This window comes from Nannobrachium achirus (genome assembly GCF_963921795.1).
Source record: "Nannobrachium achirus genome assembly, chromosome: 3".
Taxonomy (NCBI): Eukaryota; Metazoa; Chordata; class Actinopteri; order Myctophiformes; family Myctophidae; genus Nannobrachium; species Nannobrachium achirus.
The window spans coordinates 25,482,654-25,508,134 of NC_137812.1; the positions used below are offsets into that span (position 1 = coordinate 25,482,654).

Consider the following 25,481-nt stretch of genomic DNA (forward strand, 5'->3'; position numbering starts at 1 on the left):
TCTCTCTCAGTCTCCATGCCTTTGCCTTGTGTTGCCCCGGCGGTTGCTAGTGGCGACCAAACTGCATGCGACCCAGTGCCCGGCAGAGGCAGACCGACACACATTACAAAGTGCCTTGAACAGAACACCAGTGGTGGAGTAGGCCTACTCAAGTAAAAGTAGGCTTATCAATACTGCAATGTAGAAATACCTAATCTGATACATGCAAGTCTGGAATTCAAAATGTAGGCTACTTGAGTAAAAGTAGCTACGAAATTATTGGCATCAAAATATACTTAAAGTACCAAAAAGTAAAATACAAAATGTTTGAAAATCGCAGATCTACAAGCTCACAACGAGCTTTAAAATAGGGCTAAAGTGGATTAACGTATGTTTTAGAAAATAATCATTTATATCTGCAATTTAACTAGTAACACAAATGTTCAAATAAAATGTAGAGGAGTGAAAAGTACAATGTGGATCCGGGACGTAGTGGAGTATAGGAGTAAAAGTATTAGAAATTGCAAAATAGGCCTACTCAAGTAAAGTAAAAAATACCTCAAAATGCTACTTAAGTACAGTACTTGAGTAAATCTACTTACTTCACACCACTGCACACATTGCAAAGTGCCTTGAACAGAACACTCACACACACACATGCACACGCACATGCACGCACGCACGCGCGCACACACACACACACACACACACACACACACACACACACACACACAGTCTGTGTTCAGTGGGTCTTTGCGTTGAGACGAGGCTATACCTTTAGAAGAGAGAGGAGAGGGTGTTTTATTTTGACCTTGGAGTGTCCCAGACAAGGGCAGACTGAGTTAGTCGCCTCTCTTCTCGCCAACAGAGACAAAAGGCTATAATAAGAGATGTGTTATTGCAGCCCGGCTCTGCTGTGTGGGTGACATGGTTACAGAATGTAGACCAGTCCTCCTCGGCTCTGGGCTCACAACAAAAGGTGCCATCCCCAATATTGTGTGTGCAGTGGCGTCAGTTCAGAAAAAGGTAAGGTATGGCAACATGACTGGTGTCTTGCACGCGCGAAGGCAAGACACCAGTCATGTTGCCATACCTTGGCAACAGGCATGATACATTTATTTTAAGAAGTACATTCTATTTTTTCCCCAAAACATTTCTATGGTTTCTTGGGCTGGATATGGCAGCCTGGAACGGTTGTTCAAGTGTGGCTAAACTTGGCATGTTAGTAAACGTGCCACAATTAACAATAATGAATTGCACTTGTGCAGCTGACCTGCGGAACCTGGGAATATACCATTCTGTCGAGATGGGGAGAATACAAGTGTGGAGAATAGTATAATTATAATACCTTAAATTTTGCATTTGTAGTTATTTTACTGTAATTTAACAACATATCCAGCACAGATAGACAAAGAGACATTCATGGATTTATATTTTAAAGTAACTTGTATTCTCCCCCCTGGACCCAGGGTATGGCAGCTGCATACCCCTGCCATACCCAATTGACGCCCCTGTGTGTGCGCGCGTGTGTGCGACGTGTGTGTGTGTGTGTGTGTGTGTGTGTGTGTTGGTCCAGTGGTCGATATTAAGTACATTTACTTGAGCATACTGTACATTTGTTGAGTATTTAATTTTTTTTTTCCAAGCTCATGACTTTTCGGTCTACTACACTTCAATTATAAATATAGACCTTACCCGTTCAAAGATGTGTGCTCCAAAATATGTGCAGAGTGTGGGTTGTGGCGGGGAAAGTTACTGTAACTGGTGCGTGCGTGTAAGGAGCAGCTCATGGAGGAGTGTATATTTATTTACCCGTTGGAAGATGAGACACACATCAAACGCACCTAGAGAGAGAGAGAGAGAGAGAGAGAGAGAGAGAGAGAGAGAGAGAGAAAGAGAGAGAGAGAGAGAGAGAGAGAGAGAGAGAGAGAGAGAGAGAGAGAACATTCCTAACTGTGAGAGAGGGAGGTGTGTGTGTGTGGGGCTCCAGATCCCATGGCCTGGAGAAACAGACCGTAACCCTGGCAACAGACAATAGAAAACGCTAATAAACAGCTTTAATTTGGGAGAAATGAAATTCGGGCTCCGTCACCGTTGGTATAATGCTAATGGCCAATACCATGTGAACTTTGGGATCAGTTGCTGAAGCGAGTGAATAGATAAACGTAGATAAGCGTGAGCGTTAGAGCGTTAGAGCGTGAGTGAGTTGTTTGGAAAATTATATGTTTGATTGCACTTTTGACTCGACCACTACATTTCTAGGACTCCCGGGACCCTAAGTTACAAAATTATGATTTAACCACTGTCGATTTCAAACAGGAAAATAGACGGTTTACAAGCTTGAGAGCTTGGTATTACAGAATAAACGCACTTTGTCATTTTCACTTATTGAATACTTGAGTGTTTCACGGAGTAGGGCTGCATATACTGTACGTTGTGGACCACTGTCTGGGTCCCAGCCAAGGCTTGAGTTAACGGTGGCCAAGCAGCAGATTACTGTGGATTAGCAGGCATTTTAAATAGTCACGTTATCCCACAACTGCCACTTAGTTACAACAACAACAGCAGCAGCACATTTCAGGCCTTATCGGACAGATATTTGTAGAAAATAATGAATTATAAAAAGACAAGTTACAATTAAAAGACAGCCACCTACCCCTTCAAAGCATGCTCTGTAGCTAGGGCAGTATTTTCAGTAGGCCTAAACTGAGATTATATTCGTAGAAGGGATGGGGTTGGGGGCGTGGGTGTCAAAAATCCAAAGAGCTTAATGGTTCTCAAACCTTTCCATGTCAAGGTCAAGACGGAGGACCCCCAAATAATGTATTTGGCCGCACATATGGCCAGCCAGAACGTTGCCTCCTATAATTTTTCAAATGCTCCCGTCATACCAGTCTGGAGCTAGTCTCTCGAGAACAGATTTCATGCTCAAGTGAAAAGGAACTTCTTTTTGACGATGGCTGGCCATATTGGTCTGGAGCAAACAGAAGCTCTGAAGACGATCGGAGGATAAAGCAGATGCCTCCTCCTCCTCCCGCGTCCGTTTCGGCTTTACAGTCGCGCACATTTGTCCTAATATAAACCGAACTAATCGAAGCATAATAGCATGCAGCTTATCGGAAATGGCATTTAAAAATATATTTTTTGTGAACGGAAATGACGACAGCTTCAGTTCTCTTCAATTAGTTTTCCCCAAGGGCCGAATTATGTCTCGGGTACCAAGCCGAGGGCCACAACATTGCAGGGGGCGACGGTGGCGTTCCGGCTACTCCAGCGACAGTTTTCATCGTTATCGGGTGAAAATCTTTTATGTCCAAAACTGTTCGTTTTGAATTTATCATTTTAAAAATGATTTAAACTAGTGAAAACAGCCGATCTACAAGCACACAACGCCTCGCAGTGCGAGGCGTTGTGTGCTTGTAGATCCGCTGTTTTCACTGCTTTTGTGCGACGGCCTTGTATAATTTGCGAAAGAACGTACACATTTGGAGATACAAGATTACCACCCGACAACGACGATATACTAGTGTTGTTGCTGCTCTTATACCACCATTATTACTGGGGTTGGTGTGGGCCAGACAGTAGCATTCAGAGATTGCATGTGGAATAGTTGTCTGCATGGCTACAACAAAGCGAGACTAGTTGTGAAGTGATGCTTTATGTGCACTCTGTTCTCTCTGCCCTCTGCCTGTCCAGTGTGAGAGGAGACAGTGAGACATGAGACACGTCTGACCCTCAACCCTGTGCAGTTGACCCCTGAGGTCAGTGCTGTGGCACGCAAGGGGCCACACATTTACCACAGTATCTGGGTAAGAACCACGCACACGCACGCACGCACGCACGCACGCACACACACACACACACACACACACACACACACACACACACACACACACACACACACAGAGAGTGATACATAAATTAGATGCAATTATTTTGTAATGTATAATGTATTTAATTTTGGATTCAACTAAGATTCCTCACTGTAGTTTACAGATTTAGAAATTATGTCCTTGAACTGTGTGTCGCCACACTGTGTTCATTGTGTGTGTGCGTGCGTGCATTTGTACGTGCGTGTGTGTGTGACTTGTAGAGCGTGTGGACCCAGCAGTGACATCATGTTCTACGGTTCTTCGTCGGGTGCCAGCATGTCCCTGCCCTCCAAGAGCCGCATGAAACGCCAGAGCAGAACCTTCACTCAGGTACAGCAGCACACTAACCCACTTTTGGATCCAACCTTTCATGGATGGATGTGACTTATGGGGGCTAGAAGTGTTACTGTAAATAGCAATAAAGAAACTGCTGGCTTATTGTGTCTAAAAAGACATATTTAGCCACTTGTACGCATGCCCCCATGCGTACGCATGCCCCACATTTTAGCACGGTAAACGCAATAAAACAATAGAACGAAGCAAATGAAAACATTTTAACAGTCACCTTTTCTTTTCTCTAATTACAATCTAAAATATGAACCCTTGTTGTAAAAAAAACAAAGTTGTCCTTTAACCTTTCTGTAACCCCAAAAGTCCATTGAGTTCAGTGGACTTTTTCTGTCCCTTTTCTGATTGGAGAAATACCGGTATAATATCCAATCAGACAGGATTGGTCATGCTTCACGTGACATCACAATATGTACAGACATTGGTATTTACATTCAGTGTTTAAATCTGAATGTTTAACTTCTCCAGGTCCTGTACCGCACTCTGAGCTACCGGGACCGCGTCCCGGTGGAGAGCGGCGGCACCAGCACCGCCGCGTCGTCGTCGCACCGCGGCGACCGCCGCTCCGTGACCGACCGAGGCTCCCCCGAGCGGCCGCAGGACGACCCCGCCGAGCTCTCCACGCAGAGCTCCGCCCCCGGCGTGCTGAAGATCTTCGGCGACGAGATCTGCGCCGGCGCCAACTACAAGAGCGTGCTGGCCACGCCGCGCTCCAGTGCCCAGGAGCTGGTCAAGGAGGCGCTGGAGCGCTACTCGCTCAACAAGGCCGCCGCCCACTCCTACGTCCTCTGCGACGTGATCGGACGCCTGGAAGGCGGCGTCGGGAACGACGTGGACGGGGTGGGCTGGCGGACGGAGTGTCTGCGGCCAATGGGCGACAACGAGAAGCCCCTCCTCCTCCAGGTAGGGATGGGACGATGTGAACATTTTATATTTTGCGATTGTTGTGACAAAAAGAAATGTCGATTTACGATGTTATTGCGCATAATCAAAATCCATTATCCTGGGGCTCACACCGCGTCACATTTTTGACAAAGAGATTTGGTAGAGAGTGAAGAAAAGACTGTATCAAGTACGTATATTATAACGTCGTTGTCGGGTGGAAACCTTGTATGTCCAAAACCGTTTGTTTTGTAGTTATCATTTTAAAAATGATCTACAAGCACACAACGCCTCGCACCGCGAGGCGTTGTGTGCTTGTAGATCGGCTGTTTTCACTACTTTTGTGCGACTGCCTTATATGATGAAGCAGGGCTTTACTTTGTGAAAAACGTACAAATTTGAAACTTGGAGATACGAGCTTTCCGCTCGACAACGACGATAAGTACGTTTTACCATTAGAGGATTTTTAAATGGTACCGGATATGCAGCTCAGCAAATAAAAGCTGGATTGATCGCAGTGCATGACATGCAGAGGACGATTTCACGATGAATGCAAATCTTCACGATACGATTATCGTGAGTGTTTTTCATCACGATAAAGGATAATATGTGGCTTATGGTCACATCCCTCACTGTACCTCCAGGAGCTGTGGAAGCCCAGGGAGGGACACGCTCGCAGGTTCGAGCTGCGCAGGAGAGCGGATGTGGAGGAACTCAACGCCAAGGATAAGGACACCGTCACCGCTGGTGAGGGACATGCACACACACACACACACACACACACACACACACACACACACACACACACACACACACACACACACACACACACACACACACACACACACACACAGGGACAGCAGACAGGCAAATAAGACAGATAGGGGACAAGCCAGACAGATGGAGACACGCACGAGCGCACACACACACACACACACACACACACACACACACACACACACACACAGATAGACGGACAGACAGATACCCACTCCCACACACAGCAGCTGGTCTTTAATTTCCCCTTCATTCTTAACTTGTCAAACTCAGCAAAAAAAAGCACAGCTTGTTAGCTATTTTGCAGTGCTGTGTGCATGTGTGTGTGCATGCGTGTGTGCCTGAGTATGTGTGTGGCTGTGTGTGCGTGTGTGCGTGCATGTGTGGCTGTGTGTGAGTGTGTGTGTGTGTGTGCCAGCGTGCATGAGTGTGGATAGAGAGAGAAAGAGAGAGCACACACTCCAGTCTCCTCTCTCTAAGTAGGCTGCAGCAGACAGATCTAGGCTGTATTTCTAAAGAGTGGTTATTATGCTATAGAAAAGCCGTGGCCGCGTGGTTAAGCAGCTCTGAGACCTGGGCGGTAGCAGACCTGGGCTTCTCTCTAAAGGTTTATTCACTTTCCACCCGCGGATCCTCCACTCTGTCTGAAAGAGAAACACATATTACTATCACAGTAAAAAACCCTGAGTTAATGTATCCATTTGTAACTCCTGAGCCGTGTTACAAATGTAACCAAATGGACCCGAAGAGTTAACCCATTAGGACCTGGAACTCATTATATTTTGACCCGATTCTATAAATGTCTCCTGAGTCCTTCTAGGTTTTTGAAAAAACGCATGTTTCTACGTCAGTGGTTCTCAAACTTTTTCATGTCAAGGACCCCTAGAATTACATGTATTTGGCCCGCCGACCCCCATCTCGAAATATTATGTATCGGGGACCCCCCCAGAAGCAAATATTTGGGTTACAAATTTGCTCAAATGTTCAAAAATAGCAGATCCACAAGCTCGTATATCTGCTATTTTTCAATAGCTAAAGCATAATATAATATATATATATATGATATAATATATATATATATATATATATATATATAGAGAGAGAGAGAGAGAGAGAGAGAATAATGTTTAAAGTGGTTCTAGTAGGTCTTGATGTAAATGAACACTGGAGATTTTTGCGGTGCCCTCGCATAAAGTGCAGAAGAGAGAATTATGGCTGGATGGGATGGATGTGCTGCTGGTCCATTGATTGGATGAAAGCTGACCCCCCCACCCCTCCCTCTGTGCCTCCGGAGGTGTAGGGGAAGGAAGGTGGTGTGTTTGTGTGAGTGCTTTTTATGAATGACAGCTTTCCGCTCAAGTGTTGTGGTAATACTGCACTGCTTCCCCTGTCATAGTGCTGACCTACACAGCTCTGAGCCCACCTCACACCTGTACTGACAGACAGACAGACAGACTTGTATTGATCCTGTGGGGGGGATTTAGTTGCCAAAGAAAGGTAGTACAGCAGTTAGTAGAAACACAGGACAGATACAGAAGAAAAGGAGATACAGCTATGGTTATGGAAACAAGATACTAATTGCAATCATACAAAAGATGCAGTATCAATACAGTATCAACCAGTAAAGCCCCTATCATAGTCGGTACCGCGGTGAAGAGCTATCCACCGCGGTGTAGTCTTTTTGAGTCATAAAACTACAACATTACGTCATTCCTCGCGTTGAAGAGCTTTCTACCGCGAGTCCCGACACATCTCTCTGTTTTTACTTTCAGACAGATAGGCTCTTCACTCCGTTCACTGATTGGTCGATCTAGACCAGTCAGTCACAGTGAATAGGACTTCACCGTGACTGACTATGATGGCCTCCACTTATTTTCTGACTTGAGGTGGAAAGCTTTCCACCTAAAATTTGCGGTGGATAGCTCTTCACCTTGGACTATGATACTTAAGACGCCCTATAGGGCGAACATCAGAGCTTCTTAACTCAATAGCTGCCGGGCGCCGCTAGGTGCCGCTAGAGTGCCAGCCATTCTCCCGTAGGCATTCACTATCACATCCGGGTCGCCAGCCTGAACTGGCTTGGCTTTTCACTCGAATGAGTGCTATGCTAGCGAGCCGGAGGAAGTTAGCTATCAGTTAGCAATCGACTATATAATTTTTTAGAAGAGCGATCTAAAGTTATTCAGCCGCCAAAATAACTTGTCTGCTGGCCTCGGAACACAATCCGGAGAAAATCCGCTGTAAAGATGTGTTTTTCTATTGGAGTGGGCGGCGTGCTGCGGCCTTTTCTTCCCATTACGGGCCATGTAAACAGAATCGCGGCCTTGTGCTAGGATGCTAAATTAGACCGGGGCGATCGTTGATGCCGCCGATTATTTAATTCATTTTACTAAAGGAACCGAATAATGTCGGTTCTTGTAATCCTTAATACGTCTTGCTGAAACAGCGTTTTTTTGGGGGGGCTCTAAACTTTTTTCTAAACCATTTTCAATGGAATAAATCATCAGGACAAGTAGAATGGCTCGCTGGGAAGCGGTGGAGGAGCCAGGACCACCCACGTCGCTACTAGCAGCACAGGGTAAGCGAAATAGATTAAAAAATTAGTATTGGAATGGAAAAAAGAACCGAGATTATTCGGTTTTCGCACAGAAAGAGTTAATACGGCAAAGCAGGAGTTATACTATTAATCTGGCTGGTCGAGTCATCATTGTGATGTCAGAACAGGTCAGCTATATCCATATCCGTGACTGTGAGGTCAGATGTAGAGGTATTGGCCAGCTCCATACTGTATATGGAGATGTCTTGGCTACATACAGTGGAGCGTGACATGGGATGTGACGCACGGATGGACGGACATTATCTCCATTTTTTCATAGTAAATACAGTATCAGTGGGGGGGAAGAAATATAATAGAGTATTGTCATGTAAATGGATGCGTTAGGATAGCAATGAATGCAGACAACCCCCCGACTTAAGATCAAAATTAAATACTAGAACTACTGTTCCTACGAAACAGTGTGGGCTCGCATGTAACACCATGTGTGGGCACAAAGATCTACCCTTAGGCTGCACCTCATTGGCTAAAGGCCCTGCCTTTGTACTGTCAAGGAGAACTTGACTGATAGATAAATAATTAAGATAACATACGTGTGCTTGCTTTCAGCGAGCCCACAATTATTACACTATCATTACAAATCGTCTGTCGGGTCGAAACCTCATATTTCCCAAACTGTTGCTTTTCAGATTATAATTCAGTCAAAAATAGCAGATCCGCAAGCTCGAGCTCTGCTATTTTTAGGCCGTTGGCCGTTGATTAAAATATGTCATCAGAATGGATGTTAGGACAAGAGCAAAGTGAAACTCTAGGGTTATTAGTCTATGGACCGGGCGAACCGACCAACCTTGTCATTGGCGTCATTGGTGTAATTTGTGTCATTTGTGTCTGGCACAGATGTGTCTGGGGGTAAGTTTATTGTTATCACATTTTTGTCTTAGGAATGCGACAAAAAACTAAAAATATTATTGAACTCTACTCTCCATGGCGTGACTAATCAATAGAAAAACGCACCTGTGTGAACTGAGCGGTGGTTCTCCCCCCTCCCCCCCCCCCTCTCCCCCCCCCCGTGTGTGTGTGTGTGTGTGTGTGTGTGTGTGTGTGTGTGTGTGTGTGTGTGTGTGTGTGTGTGTGTGTGTGTGTGTGTGTGTGTGTGGCCTGGACAACAGCGCCCCTCCCTTAACATGTGTGGTCAGAAAAGGTACTACACAGGCTTGAGGCTACATACAGACCCACCCACATACATACAAACAAACTAACTAACAAACAAACATACCTACACACACGGCCACGCTATGGAGACGGTGTGACCACCGCTCAAAAAAGGTCATTTTGGGGGTGAACTACTCCTTTAAAGGAGCTGGAGAAGTCGAAGAACATTCTCACAGTTTAGCAGGTATATGATCTCTTATCTCTCTATCCTGATATTTGCCTGGTACGTGAACTGTAGATCAGGGGTCTTCAACGTTTTCAGGTCAAGGACCCCTTAGATGAGAGAGAGAGAGATGAAGCAGGGACCCCCTCTACATATTGTATAAATGTGTGATGCAGATTTTCATCGGTTTCATAGATTGTGTGTGTGTGTGTGTGTGTGTGTGTGTGTGTGTGTGTGTGTGTGTGTGTGTGTGTGTGTGTGTGTGTGTGTGTGTGTGTGTGTGTGTGTGTGTGTGTGTGTGTGTGCGCGTGCTCCCCCGACTCTGTTTGAACTGAATGGAGTTCAAAAAGTTGCTGCTGTGAAAATGGGATTAATGGTATTAGCACGCTAATGAAATGTTGCCAATTACACCTACAGTACACTGCACAGAGGAATTCAATAATTCTGCTTTTATAAATACCTAATTAATGTACAATATGGTGCATTAACACAGTGGTTCTCAACCTTTTCAGGCCGCAACCCTCAAAATAATAATATTTTAACTGTGGACCCCCCCCCCCACACCCTGACGAGCACTAAGAGTTGAGGTTTTGGATAACATGGTTCTGTCTAGATCTACATGCTTACAACAATTTCTGCCTCTAATATTGAAAATTTGGCCAGTGTTAAATTTGTCATTTTAGAGGTATTAAAAAGTCCTTAAATTGTCACTTTAGAAATGTGCAGATACCCTCTATACACTTAAACGTCACGTTGGTTTGTTTACTGAGTGAGAAAACAATGTTTCACATTAAGCTAATCATCTGGGGGTCTCCCAAAATACCCCCTGGGGGCCCTTACCCACATGTTGAGAACCACTGCATTAACAGATACACACTAACACTCTTATTCATATTATTCACCCTAACCCTCTCTCTCTCTCCCTTTCACACATTTCAGTGTTTATACAAAGAAATACTGAAGTTTGTGTGTGTGTTGCATGCATAAGCAGGTGTGTGTTGGTGAGTGTTCTCACACACACACTTGCTAAACACCTTGTATGTGTAGGATATTTTCTAAAGCACATCACAGCCCAAGTGAAAGGTAACGGCACTTTCGTTTATCATGAAAAAAATAATAATAATCATATTGCAGAGATTTAAATTTATCTTTGGTTGAGCAGCAAATTCAGTCTAAATGCTGTATATTTCAGCTATTTCCAACCTGTGGGCCGCCAACACTTGGGGATTATCAAGGGAGACCATATCGTCACTGTCGGGCAGAAACCTTGTATCTCCAAGTTTCAAATTTGTATGTTTTTTCGCAACGCAAAGCCCTGCTTCAACATACAAGGCCGTTGCACAAAGGTAGTGAAAGCAGCAGATCTACAAGCACACAACGCCTCGCGGTGCGAGGCGTTGTGTGCTTGTAGATCGGCTGTTTTCACTAGTTTATATAATTTTAAAAATGATAAACGCAAAACGAACGGTTTTGGACATACAAGGTTTTCACCCGACAACGACGATATCCAGAGCAGGTTGGGAACCTCAGCGGGATTCAGTTTCCACCACCGTGGGCTGCCTTGTATTGAATGTCATTAATGCATCACTTTCTGTGCCGCTCCATTGCAAACAAAACTTCTCTCTTGTCTAATTGAAATCGAAACCCTGAAGGAAAGCACAAAGCTTGCTGATAGGGTAGAAAGTAGAAACCATACTCACACGTCTAAGGCCGATCAACAGAACCATTTTAATCAATTACTTTTGAGTGATGGAATTGGTTTGGTGATGTATCGTGGAGCAACCTCACCAAAAATGTCAAAGAGCGGCTTTGTTTTTTGTGACTGTATGGGTAAAAAAGATATTAAGCAATTAAACAAAGTAGTTCGGGCAGTGATGTATTTAACTCAGAAAAGTCCTACACATCACACCTTCAGCTACATTATGTCTCTCTGATGATGTGTGACGTGAACACACAAGAAGCTTTTTCTGTGCACGGTGGCCAGGTGGTGCGGTGGTTTGTGCCATATGTGACCTTTTCCTCCAAAATCAGGTGGATGTCAGTGAAAACACAGTTTGAGTTCATGTGTGTGCTCAGCAGGAAAGATGAGACCGTTGGCTCTTGACTCTTACACATCGGCTAGGGCAGTGGTTCTCAACCTGTGGTACTTGTACCACTGGTGGTACATGGGCCCACCTCTGGTGGTAGAAAATATTTACATTATACTACAGGTCGTTCTTCTGACCAAGCAATTGGTTGAAATAGGCTCTCTATCACGCTGAAATGAGCATGACAGCGCACCTAGCTGTTAATAGAAGGTTAATAGAAGGTTTGAGAACGGATTAATCACATTAGAAATATCATCAGTTTGCACGGGAAGTTGTAGTAGCTAAATCTGTCCGATGACCCGGTCATCAAATTAATGGCTTAGAAATGCTACAAAAACAAACATATCTCCATGAATTCAAGGAATAGGTTTGCCTCCGGCGGTAATTGTGCATAGCTGAATAGGATGGGGTAGGTCTACACAGCTGTATTTTAACATCAGTTATTATGGTGGTACTTGGAGAGACACATATTTTCTGAGATGGTATACTTGGTGTAAAACGGTTGGGAACCACTGGGCTAGGGAAAGAAAGTGACAAAGTTTTCAACAAACTTGAACATGTGTTGCCCTATATTAATCTGAATAGGGACAGAATTGTAAATCACCGCCGTCCCCCCGACCCCACCACCCCCCACCCCCATAGTCTCGCCGACACGTCCAAGCTAACACAGCCGAGCGCTCCCTATACCCCCGTTTCAGCCAATCGTCTGGCCGCCCCGCTCATCCTATAGGAGCACAATTACCGCAAACAGAATTTAGAAATGAATACTCCCCCGTAACTGTTGCATTTCCCCAAACGAGTCTCAGTGATATCTGACTGATTTTGGCACATGTAGGTCACATCAAAGTTGGTTGGTGTTTGGAGGAGGGAGGAGCTTGTTCTCTTTGGCCCCGTCCCCTTCTGTTAATCCCTCCCACCCTGCTGTAGGGTCCAAAACGCCACAGTTCCTGGTGGCTCTAATGGGTCGCTCCGGGCTGGGCAGACACAGGAGCTCCCCCCTGCGGTCTGGTCGAGTGGCACAGTCCGGCTCTAAAGGTGGGGCACTGCCCTCAGGTAGGGTGGCTGTCAATCATCGTCACCATGGACGACCAACCTCTACCTGCCTCCCCTTCCAGTAACCTCCCCCACCCCCCCACCCCTCCCATCGCCAGTGACGTGCGCCTGCGTGTGTGAGCGTTTGTGAATCCATCGCATGATCTCCTCTCAGACTCACTGGGGGGTTGGGGGGAGCTGCTCGCTTCACATCCTTCTCATCCTGGTTCACTGATGTTTGGCTCCATCCAACGCCACTCTGTTCATTTGACTCCCGTTTGACTCCCTTCTGACTCCCGTCTGACTCCCAGACATCCCAAGTCCCCCGGAAGATGCGGAAGTCTCCCGGAAATTAGCGTTGGCTCCCGGACACCCGCGAGCTGCAGGAAAGCTCCCGGAAATGGCGACTGCTCCCGCAAATGCGGACCGATATGCAGTAGAATAAGTAGAGGCACACATGAGCCGCAGTCACAGACCGGATCTGCCATCTGCACGATGCAATTTATTTGTTCTCATTCGTCGTTGAACTGACAATCTGACAAATGAATGATTGTCATTCGCTGTGGGAGATGTGGGCGTCTAAAAGTGACCAACCACTGGTCCCCGATACGATAAGTACGAAGGCGGGCGTATAATCAGCTGACACCATTTTTTGTGTGATGACTGATCGTCTTGCTTAATATAAATAAAATAGACTCGCTCCGAGTCTGCTGTTGCCGCCGCTGACGCACGGCACTTTTGTTGGATACACACTAAACTCAGTGCTGTTGTGTTGCTGGAGCGCACGTCGCAAACTCAAGAAATGAGAGTGAGTGAACTCTGCCAAATAGGTAAGACATGCATTATATTAAGCCTATTTCTGCACGGCGTACAGAACCGTTTCTAAACTTTTTTTTACTGGAAAAAACAAATAATTTACGGAAGAAAACCCAGATGTTTTTGCGTATGAGCCCACCCGGACCTCCTGGAAATCAAAATCTCCAGGTTGGGATGTCTGGACTTGCGTCTGACTCCCAAATCACCTGATTCCCTACAACCTTTGACCCAGACCTCATGACCCATGACCTGCCATAAGACAAAAAGAAAATACCATATTTGCATTTATATTTATATCCATCTATATGTTTAATATAGTATTAATTGAAATGGGAAAAAAACAAACCATATTTATATAAATTGCAATACATCTTCCTGTTTAGGTATCTAAATGATGTCGCTGTCCAACTGTTTGTTCGTTGTTGTGTATATACCATGTGTAAATAAAAAAGACATTTAGCGTTTTGAAACAGCAGTCTCATTCCATGTCTTACCTTCGCACCCTCTACTGCAGGGGTCTTCAACGTTTTCAGGCCAAGGAGTTGAGAGAGAGATGAAGCAACCTGTTCATAGATTCCATATTGTCTCATCATTCATATAGTTTCAGCACAGTCATCAGTGTATTTGTACTTAGTGTACTTAGTCTGCTCTTTTTCCCCTCTACAACCAAACCTCTTTGCAGAAAATAGCCGATCTACAAGCTCACAACGCCTCACGCTGCGAGCTTGTAGATCTGCTATTTTTGGCTAAAGTTCTCAGAATATTGACGCTAGGGTTCAAGTGGTTAATATATAAAAGGAGAAAAAAAGTCACACAAAGATTCGGAGGACCCCCTGTAGTAACTCTGAGGATCCCCTAGGGGTCCCGGACCCCCTGTTGAAGACCACTGCTCTACTGTCTCCTCAAATCCCTTTCATCTCTCCTTGCACCCTCCTTCTTTTGTCGCCCCTTTTTTTCCAAAAAAATGATTGTCCGTCTCTTTCTCACTCATGTCCTCTGCTTCCCGGTCCCTCTCTCCTGCTTCCTCTCTGGGTGTTCTCTTCCTGTTCAGACATCAACGCTCAGGCCCGTAAGCTCCAGAGGAACCGGGCCAAGGGAACGTTGACGCTGCCAAGGAACGGCACCTCCTCCCTCTGCCGCAGCCTGAGCGAGACTAGCCTCAACCAGGTGGAGACGCATGCATGCGCTAGCACACACGCAAGCACTCACGCACGCACACACACACATATTCAAGGACAACTCCTCCCTAAATCACTTCTAGGCTCATTTTCCTACTTATATTGATCCAAAATGACTGTCCATGGGGTCTATTAGGCAGAAATGCCCCTGTTGTCCAGTTTCCCCAGCAGAACCCAGCAGCTCTCATAGCATAGATTGGAGCCTACAGTATAAGCCTATCGCGTTTACACTATTTGTTGTAGTCAAAATCCGTTACTATTTGTCATTACAAACACATCCATGCCATCATTGTCCCACAAAAGCCATCACACTCTGCTAAACAGATGCTATGCTTTTATATGTTTTACCAAGTCCTGGAAAAGATGCCCTGTGATTGGCCAGTACAGTCACTTTGATTGTTAGTTGTGCCGAAAGCTTACCCCAAAATATGATTTATGAGATGTTGGTGGCTTGTGTGGGACAACCAAGGCATGGATGTGTTTGTAATGACAAATAGTAACGGATTCATGAAAAAATAAATCACTTTTGACCGCAACAAATAGTGTAAAAGCTCCACTCTATGCTATGAGAGCTGCTGGGTTCTGCTGGGGAAACTGGACAACAGGGGCATTTCTGCCTAATAGACCCCATGGACAATCATTTTGGATCAATATAACTAGGAAAATGAGCCTAGAAGTGATTTAGGGAGGAGTTGTCCTTTAAGGAATGGGACTATAGGAAAATGACATGCAACGTTTATTGTCGCCAAAATAATAGCGATTAAGGATATATTATCACCATAATCAAAACATGCTTAAAACTTAAAATGACACTTTTGTTAAACCACTTGAACCCCCAGCATCCCTATTCTTGGGGGGGTTGTTCAGTCTGCAAAAAATAGCAGATCTACAGGCTCTCAACTTGTAGATCTGCTATTTCGATTTGCCGAGCGTACCAAATGCACTCTTTACAGGTCTGTTTTATCAAGTATAGAGGGTTCAAGTGGTACTGAATTAGCAACTCAACAAAAGCTAATTCTATGTATAAGCTAGTGTGTATGACGGAGGATTTCACAAAAAATGAAAATCTCTGCGATACAATTATTGTGAGCGTTTAACGCTAATAACGATCGTCCCATCCCTACACAGACACACACACACGCACACAAATTAACATTTTGAGTCTGCACTTGAATATAGCGACTGACCGGTCATGTCCGAACGCCGGTTATTTTTTGCGTTGTTTTCTCAGCTGGGAGTCGGAGAGGAGCCCAAGCGTTTCTACTCCACCTTGCCCGGTCCCCTGAGGGCCCGCGGCGGCGGCCGAGAACGCGACGCCTCCTGCAACGGCCGGAGGAAAGAGGAGGGGGGGAGTCAGGGGGGAGGAGGAGGGGTGAGGCACTCCCTCTACCAGTCACCACACCTGCTGCTGCTGCAGGGCTACAACAAACAGGTGAGACAATTTTGTTTTGTTTTTGCGACCGTAGGTCGCAGTTTAGTATGTGAACGTTCACAGCTTGTCCGTATGTGTGTATCTATGTCTATAACGCCTGACAATGTGGTTCTATGGGTTTTTCGCTCTGACATCACTGTGATGTCAGGGGAACCACTCTTAACAGGATGGGTTTGCCGCCCTGACATCACGCTCTGGCTCTCGTCCGGGTGGCACAGGGCTGGTGAGGTTTCTGCCCACGACGACTGTGGATGCTGGGGTTAATTGCTTCCTTCATGGTGCATCCGGCTCGGCCGGGCGCTCCCTACAAACACAATAGGCTCATGTGCGTGATGGTAGCAGCAGGTTTCCAGGTTAGGTCATCCTGGCATCATACCTGTTTCCTGTTCCACTTCAGTTTTGCATACGGTAGCACATAACTTCAGAAGAGTGAGAGACGCCTACGGGCACAGCACAAAGGGAGCTCCACTGATCTCATTCCCCACACAGATTCTTCACCAAGATGGGGATGAATTAATTCTACCGTTAAGTCAAAAAGTGCGGCTGCCTACCTTCCTTCAAAACCGCCATAAAAGAGCACCTGCATAATGTACGACGTGTCACATATGGGACTACTTATGCAGCCAGGTTTGGTGGAGAGACTGTCCTCTGTTGCTGTCTTCTATGAAAGCATGTTGCCTAGTGAAAATAAGACTATAAAATCAGAATGGTCCGGGGTATTTCATGTAAAAGGGAAGTTTAAAATATCATAATTTTATATATTGTGTCCCACACACTAGACTAGTTCTGTTTAGGAAGCAGTGGTAGTGTGTGGGGGAGGCATCTCTGTGACATTTTATTTTGCTTTAATCCATGATCAACCAAACTCATTCTGTGCCAGATGACGGTTTTGACTGTTTTTTTCCAATAGCCCCCTGTGCCAATGACGGTTTATGACGGTTTTTGTGTTTTTTATATAGAAAGAAAAACATTTTTTTTTTCATTTTTGTTTTTTTTTGTTTTACAGATGTCAAAATGACCTGAGATCAGAGAGATGCTTTTCTCTGTTTGTGTGTTGGCTCCCTCGTTTAGCTGATTGAGAAAATGTGTGAAAATGTGTGTCCATTCTAGTGGATGGACACTTTTTTTGATTCAAACAGCTCTATCTCTGGAACCATTTGTCTGATTGACAAAATTATTTTTGCCACTGAATCACAACAACTGTGTCTGTTTCTGTGGGGGAAAAAAATATAAAAGAAAAAAATCTTTTTTTTTCATTGCATAGTAAAGAAAAACATACAAAACCGTGGCACAGCTACCTTGGAGCCATTTTGGCCTTTGGCACAGAAAGAGTTAAGACCTGGAACCACTTTAACTATTATTTTAAGCTTTAAGTATAAAAAAAATAGCAGATCTACAAGCTTGAAGATCTGCTATTTTGGAAATTTTTCAATATATACCGTATTTTCAAAAGCCAATGTCTGTAACTCAAATGATTCCGGTCCTGTTGTATTGATGTGCCCCATCCATCCATCCATCCTGCAGTGTTGATTTCGTCGTCTAAAACTGTGACGAAAAATGTTTGTCGACCGCGTTTTTTTCACTGACGAAAACTAAATAAAAACTAACTAAAAACTAAGCTGTGATGACTAAAACTAAGACTAAATATATTGACAATTTCGTCAACAAAATAAAAACTAGACTAAAACGTTAGGGAGGGACTAGTGGAGAAGAGAGTCATTTTAGGTTTGTTTGCTCTCCGGTGTTGCGTGCTGAAAATAGCCGATCTACAAGCTCACAACGCGTCACGCAACCAAGTGTAAAATCAGTCATTATGATGCCATCAAGGCCTGCCAAAATACATTTCAGTTGACTAAATCACCTGTAGATTTAGTCGCCTAAAATCTTATGATATTTAGTCGACTAAAATTAGACTAAAACTAAAACTGTTCAGGTGACTAAATTATGAATAAAACTAAAATGACATTTCATTCAAAAGACTATGACTAAAACTAAATCAATATTTGCTGTCAAAAACAACACTGCCATCCTGACTGTGTGCATACAGTGTGTGTTCCCATCCATCCATCCTGACTGTGTGCATACAGTGTGTGTTCCCATCCATCCATCCTGACTGTGTGTATACGGTGTGTGTTCCCAGGACTGCCTGGTGTACCTGTTGAACCGGGAGCAGCACACGGTGGGCCAGGAGACGCCGTCGGCGCGTCCCAACATCTGCCTGTCGTCCCCGGACATCCTGCCGCTGCACTGCCGGCTGCGCCGCGTGGCCGCCCCTCCCCACCGCGGCCACCGAGCGCCACCAGGGGGAGACGACAACGCGCCGGACGGCCAGCAGCAGCAGCGGACGTGCGTGGCCGTGGAGCCCCTCCCGCACGCCGCCGTCCTGGTCAACTTCTCCCGCTGCGAGCGCTCCACCGTGCTGCGCCACGGCGACCTGCTCTCCTTCGGCGCGCACTACATCTTCCTGTACAAGGACCCCACGGGCGCCAAGCCGCTGCCCGCCCAGACGCTGGCCCGCCTGCGCACGCTGGGGCAGCTGTACGACGCCTCGAGCGGAGGAGGAGGGGGAGGGGGAGGAGTGGGGCTCGGGGAGGACGGCTTCGTGGTCGGAGGACTGGGAGGAGGAGAGACGTGTAAGATGTGCGGCTCGACGCTGCGGGACAGGGGCGGGCCGGTCGTCGCCAGTGCGGTGACTGTGACTGCGGTGAGGCGCAGCTTCAAGCCGCAGCTGGTGAAAGGCAGCGGCACGGCGGGAGGGGGCGGAGCCCTCAGTCTGGCGGTAGGGGACAGAGGAGGAGGTGGAGGAGGTGGAGGAGGAGGAGGAGGACCTGTAGGTGGAGTTGCAGTTGGAGTTGGAGGTCAGAAGAGGAGGCTACAGCTGGAGTTCGAGCAGGTCCACGAGGACCAGCTGCTCAACAGGATCGTCTCTCTCATTGAGCCGGGAGGTCTGTTTTTAATCCTGAATACCACACTGTCTGTGATTTGTGTTTTTTTTTTTTTTTATGAACGCCCTAATTGATCATACTGCACAGCGTCACCAACAAGTATCAAAAGTAGCAGATATGCGTGTTTTGAGTTTGAGTCTTGGACAGTAACGGTTTTGGTCAAACGAGGTTTCCTCCTGACAGAGACGATATACTGTATATAATCATCATCATCATCATCATCATCATTATCATCATTATCATCATTATCATCCATATCATCTTTATTTGTATGGCACCGTTTCAAAACAGCTACAAAGCGTTCATAAACAATGGACCAAAACAAGCAATAAAACTTGAGCCAAAGAATAGTACAGAGGACAATTACACACAGGATCATGTAAAATAGTAATAGGCTATAATGAAAGAGAAGTAAAACATTTTAAATATTTAACCTACATTAAAACCTACATGTAAGAGCCATTCTGACTTGTCATAGTACCATAGACTGTATAAAAGATATGGACAAAGCGAAGCCATTGGTTTCTATGCAGCGCAAATGACACAATATGGGTCCTTGGCATGGGTGTTGCCATCATAGATTGAAATGCAAACAGAGGATGCAGCATGCTATTGGCTGCCAACGGTCATGTGCAACCGCAGGGACACATGGGAGAATGTGGTCGGAGCCTCCCGAAATACAGCACACGAAGAAGAACACAGCCGGCTGGTATCAGTTTAGTTGGCCACGCCCCCCGCAACTTTATCATCAATTTTAACATAAATGGGACCTTATTTTCACAAAACGCATATCATCGTGATTTTTAACTAGCGATAGGAACCATAAAGTATTCATGAAAATGTTAATTAAGGTTAGAACACGAAATGGGAAAATGAATGGGATCCAATGGAGAACAATTCTTTTTGCAACCGGCCAGGGGGAAAACAGCGCAACTAGCGGCCAATCATAGGAAGTTTTAGTTCCGTATTGGGCTCATTTTAAATTGGCGGAACTCTCCCCCTGCATAGTACTTGATGATGTCACTGAGTGAAGGGCATGGTCACACCCTTATTGCCTAGGCATTTAACCACTCTCTGTAATCAGCCTCGGGTGTTGCTAGTGGCAGAGGCAAACAGTTTGTGTCTGTTCCAGTGCTGTGGTCTGTATAGCGTGGTTGACTGTTCATTTATTTATTATTTATATGTCAAGTATAGGACTTAGGCTTTGGGCACTACACCCTTTTATGTAGTGCCCAAAGTCCTATACTCTGGGTACTACAGGTTGCCGAGGGATGTTCTGACGTGTATTCAAATGACTGAAGTCCAACCGCTATTGAGTACATAAATTATAATATTAATTAATTTATGTACTCAATAGCGGTTGGACTTCAGTCATTTGAATACACGTCAGAACATCCCTCTGCAACCTGTAGTACCCAGAGTATAGGACTTTGGGCACTACATAAGGGTGTAGTGCCCAAAGCCTAAGTCCTATACTTGACATATAAATAAGTAAATACATGACATTCAAATGGCTCTTACACTACATACATGTTGAGTGTGTTGTTCATCATCAGATGAGCGGCTCTCCAGACCCCACTAGGACCACTTTGAGTGGGCAGCCAGCGTATCTCACAAACCACTCATCTAATCAACCTCACACTTACCGGGTGTATTGCTGAGGAATCAAGGAAGCACAGTGTCAAGTTGGAAGTCGATCATATGAGCGTCCTGCTCAGAGCGGCCACACATTCTCAACCTTCCCGAAACTAGCAGTGCAATAATGATAACTACAAGTAGAAGAAGAAAACATGCAACATCAGGTATTGATAGAAGCAAGTATTATGAGGTGATTTGAAAGAGGAGTGGTCGAGTCGGATGAAAACCTCACATTTCCCAAACGGTTACTCTTCACGATTCAAATGCCAAAATAGCAAAAGTAGCAGGTCTTTTTCAAATTTTTATCCCACGATTTTGTAACCCATTTTTTTCACTCAGTGCCAATTGCCTATTGTAATCCTGGGTTGTGCTCTCCCTCTGCCGCGCCTGGGGAGACAACGGACTGACCTCATGCTTCCTTCTATCCAAGTGGCTTCTTTTCACCTGACAGGGGGGATTTCCCCGGTTTGGACGTAGCGCGTGCGTGGAAGGAACACGTTATTTTAACCAGTTTTTTGTAAAACTGGTTTTTGCTTCATCATACAAGACAGTTGCGAGGCGTTGTGTGCTTGTAGAAAGGCTATTTTCTCTATTTTAATTCATTTTTTTAAATGATAAATACAAAACAAACGGTTTTGGATATACAAGGTTTCCACTCAAGAACGTTTTTTTTCTTTTTTTTTCTTTTTATACTTTTGAATAAGTATTTGTAGTTTTTCAGAAACTATACTGTAGGTCAGGATCTAGAAGGCATTTTTAGAATCTGCATCAGTCCAAACTCCTAAGTGGATTTTAAAGAGGTGATTTAGGATGAGGATAATTATTGAGTTTGACAAATTGCCCCAAAGTCCTGGAGCCCTGGTGGCAATGCCCCGGTGTCCTTTTGTCTTGGTGTTGGAGCAGCAGTTGAGCGGATAGTGCGTCGTCGACACAATCGCTTCGATTTAGGGCTGCAGGCTGGGCTGCGTCGCGCGTCCTTCTCCCCCACCTCCCTTCCCTCTCTGCTTAAAACCCATTTAGAACGGGCACACGTCATTGTGTATCATTATTTTATGCTTTAACTATTGAAAAATAGCAGATATACAAGCTCACAGCGCGGCACCGAGTGCCGCGCTGCAATTTTGACCCAATTCTATAAGTGTCTTTTGAATCCTTCTAAGGTTTTTTTTAAATACCTATGTTTCTATGTCAGCAATCTGGCCAGCCATCGTCAAAGAAAAGGTCCTTTTCACTTAACTGGAGCTCAGTTAGTCTGTTCTTGAGAGACTACTGTGTCAGTGGTTCTCAAACCTTTTCATGTGAAGGACCCCCAAAATGATATGCATTTGTCCACGGACCCCCATCTCAAAATATTTAGTTCCAGGGACCACCCAGAAGCAAAATTTGAGTTACAAACGTTCGCTTTGAAAATACATAATAGTCAAAGATTTGCACACATTTTCATGACTTTTTCAAAAATAGCCGATGTACAAGCTCGCAGCGCGGCACTCGGTGCCGCGCTGTGAGCTTGTATATCTGCTATTTTTCACTGGTTAAAGCATTCAATAATTCTAGGCCTAAATTGGTTAATTCTCTCTACTCTGCTCTCCTGTCTAAATAAAGCCAAACCTGTCCAAAAACTCCATGAAAGGAGCAGCCAGGGTGAACTAGCTGTGCTCCCACAGTACAGTGCGTGTACAAAAGGTTCTGTGACGCAGCTGAACCCGTTTATTTGTTTCTCTGTCTCTCTCCAAGGTTGTTTAATAGTTTTACATTTTTCTTTAGTTTTTGTAATCTGTTTCGTTTTCACATTTTCAGTGTGTGTTTTGCTAGTTTGTTTGCTAGTTTAGTCTGTTGTTTTCTTAAAAGGCTTAGTGTACTGTAGGGACATTTTTATTTGTGTTTGTGTTAGTTCTAGTCATGCCTGGAATTTTGTCATTTTAGGGGCAAGACTACTTGGCCTTTTGGTGTCAATTTTTTTTAGGGCAAAAAGGCCAAATGCCAGGGCAGGAAGGCCATCAAATAAAACACGATTTTAGTCCATTGAAAGAATTTGTTGAATTTAAGGGTTAGGGATGATAACCTAATCTGCAATGAAATATATAAATGATGGTATTTACAATCTGGTCCATGTTCAGCCCAGCACCAATCAAAGGTTTGGTTTAAAGATGGGGACTCGCCGGGGGAGTTAAGATTTCAGAATCTCAACAAAAGACACACTGGTGTCTACATGACAAGAAAGAGATGTTGGTGACAAGAAAGAGACAGAGGAGAAAGTGGTACAGTCACTTGGGGCATTAGGGCCACTGTGGCCTCAGGTCATGCCATTGGTTTGAGGAGCACAAGGCCAAATTGAGGGGCATCACTGGCCATGGCCTTCATGGCCTCCATGAAATTCCTGCCCTGGTAGTGGTAGTGGTAGTGGTAGTCAGAGCTGAGATTTTAAAAGTTCATAAAAATAGCTAAAATATTTTGAATATATAATCTTGACAGCAGAACTAAAAACTGCTGCAGCATGAATATTTTATATCCACTACACCCAAAATATTAGACCTACTAGATTAGATAGATTACTAGATTGTCAAATACAGTGAAACACATTCACTGCCTGTATTAATTCATCTGCCACCGGCATGGGTTTTCATTGTTTTTACCTTATTTTGATGACTGTGATTTCCGGCATAATAGTAAAAGAGCCGCATTTTGACCCGGAAAAGACGTGCTGTGATTGGCTGGCGTCGCTTTGAGTGACAACCGTGTGAGGCTCCTCCCCTATGCGAGGCTTTTCCTCTCCTACTAATATACACCGAATGCCACTTCCTAGCACCGGCCTCAGTGGCTTGGCCGACTAGTCACTGTGCCCACAATCCATGCACTTTGGATTTGCATCCAGCTTGTGCCACTTTTTTCCGCCACCGCGGACAACTTTTTTCGTGTCGATAAATATTAAATATGCGATTAAAAAGCAAATAATTGCCATTAATTAAATACAAAGCCTGTAATTCATTCGATTAATTGATGTTGTTAATTAAACACCAAAAGTGAGATTATGGAGATACAGCAACGATCTAATAATTTACACACACTCTCTCTCTCTCTCTCTCTCTCTCTCTCTCTCTCTCTCTCTCTCTCTCTCTCTCTCTCTCTCAGGAGATGACCATAAGTTGACTCCAGCCTACCTGCTGTGTCTGTGCATACAACACTCAGCCGCCACCTTCCCTCCTGGCAGCTTCGGGAAGCTCCTGCTGAAGATAGTGAGACGCATCCAGAGCATCGCGTGGGTCAGTGCTCTGCTCTCTCTCCCCCTACCCGTCAGTGGTGGAAAAATAACTCAAATGTTGTACTGAAGTAAAAGTATCAATACTATAGACATATGCTGTTACAAATAAATGTACAGAATTCTACATGTAATACTTTTTAATACATCTAAAATGACAAATTAAGTATTGGCCAAAAATTGTCAACATCTACATCTACATGTGAGCATGTAGATCTGCTATTTTCACAACAGGACCATGTTATACAAAATGTAATTTCTCAAATCTCGCCAGGGTGGGGGATCCCCAGTTAAAATATGTTTATTTTCTGGCCTGAAAAGGTTGAGAACCACTGAATTAGACCGTCTCCTTCTTTTGTGTGACTATTTCATAACAATACTTTTATCCACCTTTCTTTTTTTTTTATCCAACAATTCATGGTTTTATGAAACAATTTCCAGTGGAAGTTGACAATAAATCTAGAGATATGAGTTGATAACTGAACAGCGAGGATTGGTACAGGACTGGTGCCCTCTCGCTGTCTTTCTGGGTGCTCGTGGCTGTACTGTAGTTAAGGCGGGTTTCTACTTAAGATGACCTCATGTGGAGAAAGCAGGTCAGCCGTGTCGGGTCAGGTGAATCGCTAAGCAGCGGCGGTGGAAACGTTTCACTTACACAGGCACAACTCAAACACACACACACACACACACACACACACACACACACACACACACACACACACACACACACACACACACATACACGCGCAAACACACACACGTACTATATGCGGATACGATGGCAGTCTTTGCTTGCAACTGGCTTACGTTTGCACTCCACACAGCCTCGGTTCACTACTGTGTGGAATATCAGTGTCACACTGTCTGTCTGTCTGTCTGTCTGTCTGTCTGTCTGTCTGTCTGTCCATCCGTCTTCAATCGAAATGCATAGTTTGCCAACTATGCATTTGCCAAGTGCCAACTAGAGCAGTGGTTCTCAATCTTTTCAGGCCGCGACCCCCAAAATAATCATATTTTAACTGGAAACCCCCCACCCTGATGAGCACTAAGAGTTGAGGCATTACAATTTGTATAACCCAGTTCTATTGTGAAAATAGAAGATCTACATGGTCACATGTCTTCATCAGGGCTAAAAAGGCAGCTTCAGGTTAAAACATAGACGTTGTATTAAATAGATAATAATAAAGGCTGTCCCCTCTTTTAAATTTGAGTGCCCGGGTCTCCCATTCTGCTTTTCTTTTTTTTATCTGAAATGCATAGTATGGACACCTCTGAGTCTGCTTCACTGCTGTTAAATATCTTCTCTGTCG

At 44.8% G+C, this 25,481-nt stretch overlaps 1 protein-coding gene across 1 annotated transcript in view; it reads left to right on the plus strand.

Moving 5' to 3' along the window:
* Nucleotides 1-4,097: 4,097 nt before the first annotated feature.
* Nucleotides 4,098-25,481, plus strand: part of radil (Ras association and DIL domains) — a gene marked incomplete at both ends in the record, with an annotated part of 58,349 nt that continues 36,965 nt past the window's right edge. The window contains 8 exons of the mRNA XM_080722472.1: nt 4,098-4,181; nt 4,668-5,102; nt 5,726-5,828; nt 12,802-12,909; nt 14,774-14,889; nt 16,132-16,332; nt 18,473-19,277; nt 24,045-24,175. Coding sequence (XP_080578598.1) covers nt 4,098-4,181; nt 4,668-5,102; nt 5,726-5,828; nt 12,802-12,909; nt 14,774-14,889; nt 16,132-16,332; nt 18,473-19,277; nt 24,045-24,175 — 1,983 coding nt within the window. The remainder of the gene's footprint in view (nt 4,182-4,667; nt 5,103-5,725; nt 5,829-12,801; nt 12,910-14,773; nt 14,890-16,131; nt 16,333-18,472; nt 19,278-24,044; nt 24,176-25,481) is intronic.